Raw genomic sequence first — 14,166 nt, forward strand, 5'->3', positions numbered from 1 at the left:
CCTGAGCAGCTAGGCCGGGGACAGGACAGGACACTGCTGGATCAAATGGAAAGTTCAATCGGTTAATTTGCTCACTTGTGCATGTTCCTGCTGGCTTTTGAAATACGCTAGACCGACGTAAATGCGGCCGTTTCGGTGTGAAAAAGGAAATGCAGAGATCGTGTGAAACAGGAGGATTATCAGCTTGACTTGTTTGGTCGCTACTTCAGGACGCGGAACTCCACACGCTAAAAGGTAAAACAAATGGATAAGATTGATACATGTGTGTCCGTTTAGGGATTGACGGTTGCAACATTGTATCCCCCAACGTAGTATCATGGATTAATGTATCCGCTTTGTGGTAATTGAACGATATATTTATTTGGGAAATATTCCGCTGGTGAAAGTAGCCTATCGTTGTCAGTGCAAACTACGCCCAATTGTTAACCTAATGTGTGGCCCTGCAATGCAGACCTTTGGGCTAGCCTGTCTATGGCGGCTTCAAAATCTGCATGTACCCCTTTGAATGAAATACAGGCAAATTTACTGAGTTGTGTCGAGCATACCAGCCAGACACGTTTGCAATAGTAAACTGTTTGGTAAATCATCTAAGGTTGGCTCACAGGGGCTAGTTAGCCTGCATGTAGGCTGTGGATGAGCTCCAAGGCTAGGCTAGCCAACAACAGGGCTCGGCTAAACAGCCCTCACAGGTTTCCAGACGCTTGACTTCAAACACTCAATCTGGCAACCCTCTGGCCTTGTGAATAGTGAATTTAAGTATAATTCATTTAGACTTGGAATCTGGCTTTATGTGTTTTGGCTTGTTTGAACGTAGGGACTATCAATGAAAAGTGGGAAGGCCTGTCTTGTAGGGAAATGGTAGCAGGTTATGAGCTGTTACAAACGCTAGCATATTTGACAAAGTAGGCTAGTAGCCTAGTTACTTTTCTCTTATAGAATCACCCATAGGCTATAGCACAATTTGAATTTAGTCATCAGCCCGTCAATCATTAGCCCTATCTGTTATTTATTCTCTGGTGAAAGCAGTGTTCGTTTTTCCTCGGATATAACCTTGTCAGTGATGTACTACTGGTAATTTTAAAAAGGTGGGTACACTATGCCATCCAAGCATTATAAGCAAGCACACAAATCTATCTTTAGATTTCCCCAATTTAATGACCACAGCCGCTTACATCGGGTTCATAGTCAAACAGGGTCCAAAATTAACTTTTTTGTCCACCAGCCAAATGGCTAATGAATGTTAAGGATTTTTGCCAGCCACTCACTAGATTGCCATTGTTTGTTTGGGGCTGGTGAGTGAAGTAAATCTACCAGCCACTTGGCTGGTGTTCATTTTTGACCCCGACTACAAACCATGTACGGTACATGTATATACTATGAATTTACATTAGGATATGTCTGCCAATAGGTGTGTGTTTGTTTTGACCCTCCACTACACCCATGCTTGTTGTTGATTGCATGATGACAGCTGACATTAGTTGTATCACAAGTTGTCATACAAGTAATGTTACCTGGTCAATAATAATAATAGATATGACTTATAGAGCTTTTCTAAGTACTCAAATATGCTTCACATAAACAAAATACAGAGAATACAAATAAAAATACAAGTACAAATGCAAAATACATGAGTTACAGAGTGAAATAGGATAATGAAGATGGTAGCAGATGACAGGGGTGTGAATTTCAGTTCTGGGGGGCTTTGGGGGGTCAGGTGGTTTTTGAGTGCAGAGAGTGAGTCTTGTCACTTTCAATCATAGTGTAGCTTTCAATAGGCAATCAGATGGCAACAAGCGGCAATATTTGCACCGGTATTGTGAGCAAGTTTGAGTCGTGTTTTGGGAAAGGCCTGTCTGTGGTCTTATCAACCTGGAACTCAAAGATAAGACACTGTCTTTTACTGTAACGGCAGGACTTCTTAATGCACAGGACAGCCTAACCATTGTGCAATACTAATGAGGGACTTTGTAGGATTTGAAATGTCAGATAATACAGTGTATCATTTTACATTTTAGGCATCAATTCCAAAACAGACTAGTGTAGTAAAAGTAAACCATCTCTAGCCAAATACCTACCAAACCACAAGTTCTCATTTTTGTTTGTCTAGACAAGGCAGTCATATTTATTGTAACTCCTCCCTGACTCCAGGCTGTGCAGAGTGCTGTGCAGAGCGCTGTGCAGGGTGCAGCAGCATGCATTGTAACTTCTGAAAAGGCCGACTGTCACTATTGATGACTGCTGCTTTACAAAGCTGTTCAATAGAAGAGAGCCTCCCCGCAGTTGCTTGTCATCAATTTTTGAAACCTTAATGTAATGTCATAGATTTATGCCCGGGCGTTAGCTGCTGTTGTGTAGCTGTTACTCAGAAAATAACTTTGCATGTGTTGCCAGATTTAGACTTCGGAGTATGATGAGAACTTCTGCTGTAAATGGAAGGATTTATGACTGCCTGTTTATTCCGCCTCAACCAATACCAGATCAATCGGTGTTTTGAAGTACATTATTTTTGTGTCACAGGTATAATTTATATGTAAATGAGATTTTTTGAAGAGTTTCATCGCTAATTGCCTTCCATTTTCAAGGCTGATACTGATGTAGCTGCGTTCCATAATTCATTTGCAAATTTACACATAATCTCTAGTTGGTGAAATTGGAATACAAACGTATTCTATGTTTGGTGATTGCGCTTTCTTAGCCAATTTCTCTTGCAGAATGTAAAAATGGGCATTTCTCAAAATGAAAGGCGAAATGAAGTGGACGGGGATAAAATCTAATTATCCACAGAATTGCCTGTGTTATGGAGGCTTTGATGGTGTCCAGAATGTAATGGGTTGCCACTGTACCAGATTGCTGTGTAGCATGCGTGTCCTTGTAACTGTCTGAGTATAATGTGCTTGAAAAGTCTTTATTTGACCAATACAATTTTGCATCTTTTGTTTTGACACAGGTGAATCATGACAGAATATAAGCTGGTAGTGGTGGGAGCTGGAGGCGTGGGCAAGAGCGCACTCACTATCCAGCTCATCCAGAACCACTTTGTGGATGAATATGACCCCACCATCGAGGTAAAGGAGCTTTGTGCGTCTGTGTGTGCGTGCGCGCATCCGAGTGAGACTGTCTGGTTGTCTGTGTATTTTGGTATGGGGGGGAACAAGAAGAAACTCTTCTAAAAGTGGAGTTATGGCAGGTTTTTCTGGTTTCACTCTTAGAAGACACCAAACAGGTTTTTGATCATTTTTCATGCATGTCTGCCTGCCTGCCTGCCTGCCTTCTCAGGCGGAGCTGAATGAGCCGTCCTGGTAGTCAGATTATAATTTTGATCAATTATTTATGTGCCGTTGCACGTTAGAGCTTCACTATGTTATTTGAATACAAAATAGTATCTAAAACAATATTAATTAATTCCATCAGACTGTGATTACCAGCCTTCAATCAGATTATGGATACTACTTATCAGTGTGATTAAATGCTTGAGTGCTTTGTCACAGTGGAAATTAAGAGCCCATTATATTATCTGAAACCTGTCAACTTGAAAGACTGGAAGATGGAGAGCCTTTTTATTAACAGAGAACTAGGATGTCTCGTGCTGAATCTGAATGCCGTCTTCTCAGTCTTGCACCATTCTAAATTCTTGCACCATGATATTGCACTGCAGACGATTATGACACTTATCACAATGACTCAAATTACCTGACTCACAGCCGTCACTTTTCTTTTATTTATGGATGGACTGCATTTATTTATTTATTACTGAGCTGCTAACTAAGTTCATACTTGATACGTTAAGTCTGGCACTCCTGATCAGTTTCTTGACCCCTCCTCTTGCAGGACTCATACAGGAAGCAGGTGGTGATTGACGGGGAGACGTGTCTGCTGGACATCCTGGACACTGCAGGTCAGGAGGAGTACAGCGCCATGAGGGACCAGTACATGAGGACAGGGGAGGGCTTCCTCTGTGTCTTTGCCATCAACAACACCAAGTCCTTCGAGGACATTCACCACTATAGGTGAGCTTAGGGCTATGGTCCACAGAGTCTTTCAGAGGCTCCTCTGCCTATTCAGTGCTCCTCATTATGATTTACACTTTAGTAGGAACGCGGTGAGACACAAACCTGCCGATTCTTATGGCAGAGCTAATGATACCAGTTTAAAACTGTCAAGTGGATGTGCTAAGCAAGGAGAAATGCAAGCGCAAATGACGTTTAAAGATCAGAAGGTAGAATCTGTTTGGTCTCAGTTAAGTTCTGAAACTGTAGAGCAGTGATTCTCAAATGAGGGTCCGGGGCCCCCCAGGGGTCGTTGAGGGGGTTCCAGGGGGTCCCCAGCAAAAAGGGTATAATTTATTTTCACTATAATTCCATGAATAAATAACACTGTGACAGAATGTATGACTATTTTGGTCACGGGTTTCATACACTTTCTATGATAAAACATCTAAAAGCAAAAATCATATCAGATGCGGGACCCTGGGACAAAATCTTATTTACTGGGGGTCCGTAGTCTAATTTGTGTCAGTTTAGTATTTTGGCCAAGGACTCAGCCAAATAACCAGGAAGAGAGCCGGTGCTCCGAGTCTCTTTAAACCAGGAAGAGCTGGTGTCTCTGCTGGAGGAACGAGAACCTGTTGGCGTTCCGATGTCAAATACGGTCTGAGAAATCTACAGAGAAGTCTGGAAATTTTAGTATGGAAAATTATGGAATTTTGAAATGGAAAAATGTGTAGGAAGGAACCTATTATTATTATTATTGTTATTGTTGTGCATGTTGATGTACTTGGTGTATCTCATTCTCAATTTTTCCCGTCAATGTCCAGAGAACAGATCAAGCGTGTGAAGGACTCTGAGGATGTCCCCATGGTGTTGGTGGGGAACAAGTGTGACCTCCCGTCCCGGACAGTGGACACCAAGCAGGCTCAGGACTTAGCACGCAGCTACGGCATCCCCTTCATTGAGACCTCAGCCAAAACCAGACAGGTGAGAGTCCATCCGGAGATGACCGCACCCTCCACACTCACATACCTCACTTTGAACTAGTTAGTATGTCACAGAACTGTTGTAGTATTCCATTGCAATCCAGTAGAGCAGTGGGTCCCAAACTTAAGAATGCCGCGGCCCACTTTGAAATCTGAAAATCTTCTCGGGGCCCACCCAACCCTTTAATCACAACTCTGATCAACACACGAGACTAAGGTGACGTATTAACCTATGTCGTTTTTATTTCATTAACAGAACATATGAATTTGGGCATACGGCAAATTAATAATCCATCCACATACAAAAATTTTGCGTGCATAACACATTTGTTGAGACAAACTGTGATGAGCAACAACAGAAAGAAATCAATCCCTTCCTGACCGCCAGAGCAGGGCTTTAATTAAAAAAAGGCCTGGCGTAGATCTTTCAAGCACAATCTCCTCTATAAGACCAGCCCATTTAGGTCACATGGAAATCGCTATGAACCCACAGAACCGCAAATGCACACAAGCAATAGAAAATCAATTTTTAGGAAATTATGATTTCTTTATCATGAGGAACCCAAAAATGCTGAATGAAGTGTTTGTGCAGAAAAACGAATCCCGATGGTGTAACAATGTATTTGTCATGTTTTACTGTGAATCACTGCTGAAAGCAAAACTATCTAAAGAGCAGAGTCAGAATTCTTCCATCTGCGGATACTGTGGGTGCTGTATTTCTATAGAGACACTGCATGAAATAGGCCACGCCCATCACGGGGGAAAGCTCTCCATTCACTCCCATACACCAGCGTAATTTTCCTTGAATTAAACATAGCTAAAAGCTGTTGTGTTGTGGGCTGCGCAGACAACAAATGTAAAAAAAAATCGCCAATTAGGTTTTTTTGTACTCCTGAGCAAAACAACATTGAGAATTGGTGAGAAGAAAAATGTGTATCTAGCTGTCAAGGAAGTAAGTTGAGTGTTCATCTTCTGTATATATGATCTTTGTGTGCAACACGCCAGGATTGGGGGGGGGTTTTTGTTTTCCCCCGTTTTGGGCGTGGTTTCTGAATGATGGCGCGCTCCGCAGTGTCTCTATTGGTTGTCCAAAACCACATGACCCAAACAAATGCATTTTATTGGCTGTCCTGGCTCCTTTACACTCTATATGCAAGTAGGAAAATAGGGCGAATGAATGATAGGTGGGAGACCGGGGGACGTATCACAAAAAAAAGGAGAAAAAAAAGTGGTTGGCCGGCCCACCTGCAGTACCTCCACGGGCCACACGTTGGGAATCACTAGTGGAGCATTTGGAATGGGGAGAGCTTGCATGTGGTCTCCAGGGTATTGGCTGAATGCAAGCTGTCCTCACTGCAGAGTCCATTTACATGACTGTAGAGAGAAAAGCTCGTAACGGTTGTCAGGTGTCCTTGCAACGGCTTGATAATATTTGCACTTGAATCGTATTTCATGTTAAAGTCTTGACTCTTGTGCTGCTTTTGATTTGTGTCACACTCAAGAGGCTCTAATGGTATTTTTTATTTTGCAATAATGTTGCTTGGAAGCGTCTGGGGAAATGTGCTGCGTATTGTTAAATACTCTTTTGTTAATTGCCAATAACTGGGATTTTTTATTTATGGGTGATAATGGAACTAGTGCATGCTACTTTGTCATGGATTATTTCATCATGAGGGCCATCTGTAATGGATCCTGCATTATAATGAATCAACAAGTCAGTAAATATATGCCATGGAATCTGCATGAAAGGACAAACTCTGGGTAATTACTGGGAGGGATAATGATTCTGCTTCTGGCTAATGTAACTATGGCCCGGTGCTGGAGGTTGTGCCGTGGCATAGTTGCATCCTGTGTGTGTGTGTGTGTGTGTGCGTGCGTGCGTGCGTGCGTGTGTGTGCGCATGGCCTTGTGTGGCAGAGTGGCTGACAGTGATCTATACACACATCCTTTCCTGATCTCTTTAAATCTGGGGCAATCACAGCTTCTTTTGGTGCGGGGAACCCAATGATGCAATGATTCATTTCTTACAGCTTTCTCCATAGGGATGCACGATATTGGATTTTTTTTGCCGATATATGATATGCCGATATTTTAAGAACTCTTTTGGCTGATTGCCAATACTATATATATATACAGTATATATATATATGTGTGTGTATAAAGTTTTCAGAGAACATTGAGTCTCTCCAGTAGTGCACACACATTATTATGCCTACTCTTATCGTGATGGTCCGCTGGCAGATGCAGAAATAAATACAATGCTTTTCAAAATGTACACATTCACTGGTTAAAATAGGAAAACTACTTCAACTTAGGTTGTGTAAAACATGCCATAGTTTATTTATGCAATATTTTCTTTCCAACAAAACTGTACGATTCATCCTATCGGCCTGTCATATCGGCAGAAATGTTCGTATCGGGCCGATCGGATGCCGATACTTCATTTGAGAGCCTATATCGGCCGATGACGTGCCGATATCATCGTGCATCCCTACTCTCCACCAATCTCTACCTGGGATGTACGTGTGATTCACTGTCCACATGGTGCCGCTACTATTGGACCAGCAACTGTCTCTAACATTCATAGCTACTCATTGTTTCCCAAATCTCAGTATTATGCTTTTGTCAGACTTCTCGGTGGGAAATCTCCCAAATAGAATCCCCAAAGAGCATATGGCCATAACACATTTTGATTTGCTATCTTCCCGATAGTAAGACAAGAAGACGGATGCCTTTCTTTTCACTGTGCGTGTAGTAGAAAAATAGTCAGTGCTAGTTAGCTTTTTATTGATTTATTTGACCTTTATTTTACCAGGTGGTCACTTGAGATCAATGATCTCTCTTTCCAGCAAGACCTGGCCAACATGGCAGCATTTAAAAACAAATTACAATGAACCAAGACACAAACACAGACAAGAACATCAAAGGCAAGCTGATCAAGTTGAGCTGGAACAGCCCAGATTGAACGGGATAGGGAGGAGATTGGAGAGTAGGTAAAAAGGTAAGAAAAGGGGGGAAGGCGGGCTTTGCAAAGGGTTGCTGAGGAGAGAACGTCACGTTAATGAAAAGTAAGCATGACACATTATCCACCAAAGCATTGACATTGGCCCATCTCGTTCTTTAAAATCTCTCTAATAGTAAAATCTCTCTAGTCCTGCAGTTTCAGAGTTTTTCGAAGTTCATTCCATGCAGCGTAGCACAATGAATGGTAGTCAGTGGTGCTGGCTAGTCTACCCTGAGCAAAAACGTGTGGCGTAATCCAAGTCCACAAGCCCTGAGATGCCAAGTTGATTTGAAAAGACGCAATTTAGACCCTGTTCTTCGCCAAAATCTTCACTGTAGGACCAGGTGATCAAAGAATTCAAAGAATGTGTAATGCAGTTACTGTAGCTTGCTACAGTGCAGATTTAAACTAAAATGACGTCTTTTCAAGTCAACTTGGCATCTCAGGGCTTGTGGAGACTTGGATTACGCCACGTGAGCACTATCGAAGTATCCCCCCCCCCCCCCCTCTCTGTTTTTTGTTTGTTTTTGCTCATGTTAACGGGGGCAGGCTAGCCAGTACCATTGACTACCATTCATTGTGCTAATCTAACTAGCGCTCAACATTTTTCTACTACATGCACAGAGAAAAGAAAGGCATCTATCTTCTCCTCTTAGTACGTTTATTTACTTCTCGTGTGACCCTATTGTCTTGTTTTTTTTACTTGTGTTGGTTTTAATTTATTATATGTGGAATTCACTGCATGCTGCTTTCTTGGCCAGGGCCCACATGAAAAAGAGATGGAATTCTCAATGTGATGACCTTGGTTAAATAAAGGATAAAAACAAAAAAGTACCGGGAATATGGCAAATATGCGAATCTCCCAAACTCTTCCTTTAAGTGGGCCATAGTGCACATATGGAAGTTCCAGCAGGCCCAGACATCTGCAGACAGCCTCACTTTCAAACCGTTGCTCCGCTTGGCTCCTTTGTACTAAAACAGACCCACACGCCCTGCCTTCATTCATAGATAGATCTGTAGTGTGTAACACATGCACCCATATGTCCCCCCCCCCCCCCCCCCTTCCTGTATTCCTCAACATTGAGGCAAGTTGTGTCTCATACTGCAGAGAGTGGAAGATGCCTTTTACACTTTGGTACGGGAGATCAGGCTGTACCGGCTCAATAAGCTCAGCAAGGAAGAAAAGACTCCGCGCTGTGTCAAGCTTAAAAAGTGTGTTGTGATGTGAAAGGGGTAAGTGTACTGCAGCCGCGCCCCCCCGACCCAGCTCTGTGTGTGTGTTGGTGGGGTATATTTGACCGGGGGAGGTGCGGGGAAAGTGGCCACGCAGCGACGACCTGGTGCTTCACTGGTGCTCTCCAAGCTAACCTTCTGCTTTCTACTGCGGCTGTGGTGAGGCTCTAACTGGAAGCTGGCACAGCTGTTGATTCCCCCCCCCCCCCCCTCCCCCCTTTTTAAGTGTCTTTTGTGTATCATCATGGCTGATCATGATCTAATCTGCTCTGAAATCAACATGAAAGAAACCAAGTATGGGCTGGTGAGCCGACTCACGTGATTAACGGCGGCTGCATTGTAATCCGGGTCCAAATCATGTGCTGAAACGTTTCCAGGGGGGATGTGTGTTGATAAGGAACTGGCAGAGACGTGTCACAGTGCTGTGTGGGTGGAAGTTGTATTTGTGGATGAGTGGGAAAGTTTTTTTTCTCTGCGGACACAAAATCCCCTTTTGTCTTTCACTCTTTCCTTTTCTCGCCGTCTCTTCTGTCACACCCTGACGTCACGTGACTTCAGGCCCTTTGCTCTGCAGTTCACGACGTCACACTCACTGCAATATCTAGATCATTCCTGTCCCTGCCTGCCTGAGTGTGGCAGCACAGACACAAGATGATGACTTTTTTTTTTTACTTTTGAAATATGTCACAGCGCTGCCTCAGGACAGTTTGGTCTGTAGAGGCACCGCCACTATTGACCCGCTCTCTAATGTGTGGTGTCACACTGATCTACAGCAAAGATGGAACATTTAGTTTGACCGTATCCAAGATGGTTTTTGGAGATCGCGGGTATATTGTCTGATTAGAAATTGGCAAAACTACTATAATTTAAGGCTGCTGTTGCTGTAAAAGCATTGAATGAAGTCAGAAATTGGCAATATGTAACAAGCTCCAGACTGTACATCAGTGTGATATTATTAAATAATTGAGTCTCTTGGGTCTCTATTTTTCTGGCTTTGGGACAGAATTGCTCACAAATAATATTAGATCTGTCCCAGGCTATAGGATTAACACACGATTCTTGAATTGAGTGGTATCACCATTTAAATTGAGAAGTCGTTGAAATTCCACTTCAAAATCAAAGCGGAATGAACACACCGATGCCAATTTGAAATGCAATGATAATGTGTGATATGGCATTCACTTGTTTTTGACGTTTTGCTATTAAAATCACTGTAACCATGCATTGTTTTGACTTGTTTTTTTCAGGGCGTCGATGATGCCTTTTACACATTAGTGCGAGAAATCCGGAAACATAAGGAGAAGATGAGCAAGGAGGGCAAAAAGAAGAAAAAGAAGTCCAAGACAAAGTGTACACTTATGTGAATAATCACCCCTTTTCAAGACAGACTAAAAAGAAACTATGTTGAACAGTTTAAGTAATACATTTTGTACATTACACTAAATTATTAGCCTCTTTCTCAATACCCACCATACTGAATACTAAAATGACCCCCCAATTTTTCTGCCTTTTTTTTTTTTTTGTTATTTGCTACTTGGAAACCAATAAGCTTGATTTTCTGTTTAGTGCCAGTTTGCCCGCACGTGTTGGTCCAGCAGCTTGTTTGATTTTGTAGCAACAACGCTCTGTTGAATTGGAAGATTTTATAGAACCGCTGTGCTGTGAGTCGATTGTGTCACAACTCATTTTGGACAAATATGTCTAGTTAACAACCTGATTTGACTTCTTCCTTTGCTGGAAGGCCATGGCCTGCAGACGTTTTGCGATGCCCTTTTGAAGTATGGGATGCCAAAGAATTCATTTTCATCCCATTCAATTAGAGAAAAAGTAAAGACACAGAGAAAGGACCAACACTTAGTCGGATGAGATCCAAATAATGTCCCAGCCACTGTGTAATGTTCCCATCTCTCTTAAAGGTATACTATGCAACCTTTTAATTAAAAAAAACCCCACATACATACACTCATACTAAAGTTTTCCCTCTCAATCATCACTTATGACCCATAGAATTGTGTGGTGGTGTGTTTATGTGCAGATACGCTCCCCCCTGTCTGTATTTGTTAGTGTTTTCAGTGTTTTGCCGTGTTCTGGAAGTTTGTGGGCGGAAACATTTTCAGAGCCCCACGTGGGGGTGGGGGGGGGGGGGGGGGTTAAGGGGTGTCGCGGCAGCCAATAACCTCGCGTACATTAGAGCTGAGTTAGCAGAGTGCATTCTGCAAATGAAACCAGGAAATTCTGCACCTTCCCAGAGCGTTTTGCGGGGTGTTTGGAGCTTATACCGCCATGGTTTGGAGGTGTGTGTGTGTGTGTTTTTATAACATAACCGCTGTTAAACTCACTCAGAAAAAAACTTGTAATCCCGCCGTTTCACCGGTTTTGCGCCGCTCGCTCTCCCCGTTTACTGTCAGCCTCGCTCGACCACACAGAATGTTTCCGCCCACAAACGTCCCAAAATCTGAACACAACAAAACATTGTGAAAACATGAAAATACAGACAGGGGGCAGTGTGTCTGCACATAAACACACCGCCACACAACTTTATGGGTCGTATGTGATGATTGAGAGGGGAAACTTTTGTATGAATAGTTGCATAGTATACCTTTAAGACTCCTAGGTATGACTTAGTTATGTCATTGATACAAGTATGCATGTCTTCCCAGAATGTTTTAACACCCTAATTAGCTATTAATTTGTCAATGCTTTGTATTGTTTGGCTAGCGATTTCTTGCCTACACATAAGACTTCTTTTTTTGCATGCATTGTGTCCTTGATGACCTGGGAAATTGCAAACTGTCACTGTATGACACAGTTAACAGAGCCAGCAATTAGGAACTCTGCCCCAAGTGGACATCATAGTCTTAGGTTTTCAGTTTTCTGTCATCAGTATTTGCCATTTCTGAGGCTGAAATCAGCAGCGGTTTATTGCAAAAACCACACATCAAAAGGTCTATGATGATGTTGCTGGTCAAAAAGACCAACAGATCACCAAGATCTCACTACTATAATAAGGCGCCGTTCCGCGGCCACACATGCCAGTTGAGAGGGGGGAGCTGCGTCTGCCAGGGCAAACCAACGAGGCACGGCAGGTAGAAACAAGCGCTGCCAGTTGAGCGGGCGAGGGAGGCTAGAAAAGAAACGCGTGAGATTTCTAGTCCAGTTGAAGTCTCCCCCCGCTTGCTTTTGAGTGATATTAGAATGGGATCAGCAGCAGTAACGGTGTTGGTCAAGGTCGTCTTATGTCGCCTCGTCACAAGCTGATGTCTCATGGCTCAGTTGACCTCAACGCTTCTGTATTTCCTGCTAATCTTTATTTCAGTGCTTGTATCCTGGATTGATTCAATTCATACTGACACTATTCTTTGCATTACTGTTCTTTGCAAAAATAATGAGAAGGGTAGAGCCCCCTTTGAACATGATAGAGTACTTTATATTTAATTCAAACAATTTGTCATCCGATTGCTTTACGTTACTATTCGGTTTTAACTGTTAAATTTGAGGGGTCCTACTGTAGATCCGAACAGAATATGCCTTGCACGTTTTCCTATGCTGTTGACCTGTTCTGCTGGCTGTCTGACTTGTTAGATAGCACAAAGCATCTTTTCAGTGGAAGCTACAATAATATTTCTTTTCAGCTACTATCTCACCTTTCTTAAAACTCCTAGGGATGGTTCCCTTAGTCTGGTGTCACAGAGGTTCAAAATGTCCAAATGGATTTTCAGATTCCTCCTTTTGTGGAGCTTTTGAAAGAGTTTTTGTTTATTTTTTATGATTAATTTTCTAAAGTGTTGCCGGGCTGCCTTTCAACAGAATGATTGCCCAGCAAAATAATTCGTCATTTTCTCTCACAAAGCTTGTGTGTTGGAGTGATGTAACTGGAACTGATGTTTGTAAATGAGGCAATAATTGCCATAAAATTAGTTTTTAGAGAAAATTGTCTGAATTTATTAAAAAAAAAACTACTACTAGTTTCTTTCCCATATTTCACCCTTTACATCTTATTTTCAAGTTGTTCCCCCGGGGCTTTTACATTTTGCCTTTATGTTTGCATTAGGTGCTACAACATTTAGATAGTAGAAAGACAAGCTGAGAAAACATTGACTTTGTCATGACTGTGCTCAAGAAATACACAAAATGCTGTTTTAAGAGAGCAGTGTTATTGAAACAGAAAACCCAGAAATGAAACATTTTGCATTCAGGAGGATTAATGAATTTTGACCCAGTTTATTACCTCTTTTTGTTCATGAAGTAGATAAGAACTATTAATGCAATCATGAAACCCACTAGTTAACAATACCGTTTCAAAAGTAGTTTTACCGAAATGTTTGAAATGTTCCTCTTCCTTTATTGCGTGCCAACAGCTGATTTCTGAAATGTATCATTTATACCTGGATCGTATTTTAACAACCTTTGTATAGTTGTGATACTGAAAGGTGCATATTTTGTAAATTTGTGCTTCGTTTCGTTGGTGTGTCTAAATGAATGTTGCTTTAATGGAGTGTCACTCCGCTCTGTGTATGTGACTAGGGAGTGTGACTGGGTCCAGGTCTAGGGGAGTGAATGAATGACCACTTGACAACACAGCTGTTGTGGGCAGTGTAGAGTGGTGATCTGATCTCAAATGAGTCTATTTTTTTGCCATGAATCTCACCACTCCTATTTAATGTGTAATAAAGAACAAAGTAAAGAGGAACCCATCTTTTGTGTTTCTTTCTCGTTGATTCTTGTTCTGTCATACAATCATAATGGAAAGTGATAATGTACTGGTTTCTTAGGATTATACCTAACCTTAATGTATGGTGCAGCACAACTGACACCATGCAAGCTGCAACAGTTCACAACCCCATGCCAAGTAGACGTGTAACACCACCTTGTTTTTTCTATTCAGGGTTCCTACGCAAGTATGGAATTTGATTTTAGTATTTTCCAGGTCTGGAAAAGTATGGAAAAAGCAAGGGAG

General features: G+C 42.1%; 1 protein-coding gene across 2 annotated transcripts; it reads left to right on the forward strand.

Moving 5' to 3' along the window:
• On the forward strand, window positions 1-13,890 carry kras (v-Ki-ras2 Kirsten rat sarcoma viral oncogene homolog). 2 transcript variants are annotated; one of them, XM_083655163.1, is made up of 6 exons: window positions 1-234; window positions 2,948-3,065; window positions 3,829-4,007; window positions 4,814-4,973; window positions 9,085-9,209; window positions 10,457-10,596. In XM_083655163.1, exons 2-5 carry the CDS (start codon window positions 2,955-2,957, stop codon window positions 9,202-9,204), a joined length of 570 nt encoding a protein of 189 aa, XP_083511289.1. In that variant the 5' UTR covers window positions 1-234; window positions 2,948-2,954; the 3' UTR covers window positions 9,205-9,209; window positions 10,457-10,596. The 2 variants fall into 2 exon arrangements, with proteins under 2 accessions (XP_083511289.1, XP_083511290.1); XM_083655164.1 differs by lacking the exon at window positions 9,085-9,209 and having other exon boundaries at window positions 10,457-13,890.
• Window positions 13,891-14,166: the final 276 nt, after the last annotated feature.

This window comes from Poromitra crassiceps, assembly GCF_964638095.1.
Source record: "Poromitra crassiceps genome assembly, chromosome: 18".
NCBI classification, from domain to species: Eukaryota; Metazoa; Chordata; class Actinopteri; order Beryciformes; family Melamphaidae; genus Poromitra; species Poromitra crassiceps.

Excerpts from the sequence above, each read along its gene's own strand:
- kras (XM_083655163.1), top strand. The coding sequence starts at position 2,955 with ATGACAGAATATAAGCTGGTAGTGGTGGGAGCTGGAGGCGTGGGCAAG. Across the intron at positions 3,066-3,828 it reads AATATGACCCCACCATCGAG|GACTCATACAGGAAGCAGGT; the intron begins GTAAAGGAGCTT and ends CTCCTCTTGCAG. Across the intron at positions 4,974-9,084 it reads CCTCAGCCAAAACCAGACAG|AGAGTGGAAGATGCCTTTTA; the intron begins GTGAGAGTCCAT and ends CTCATACTGCAG.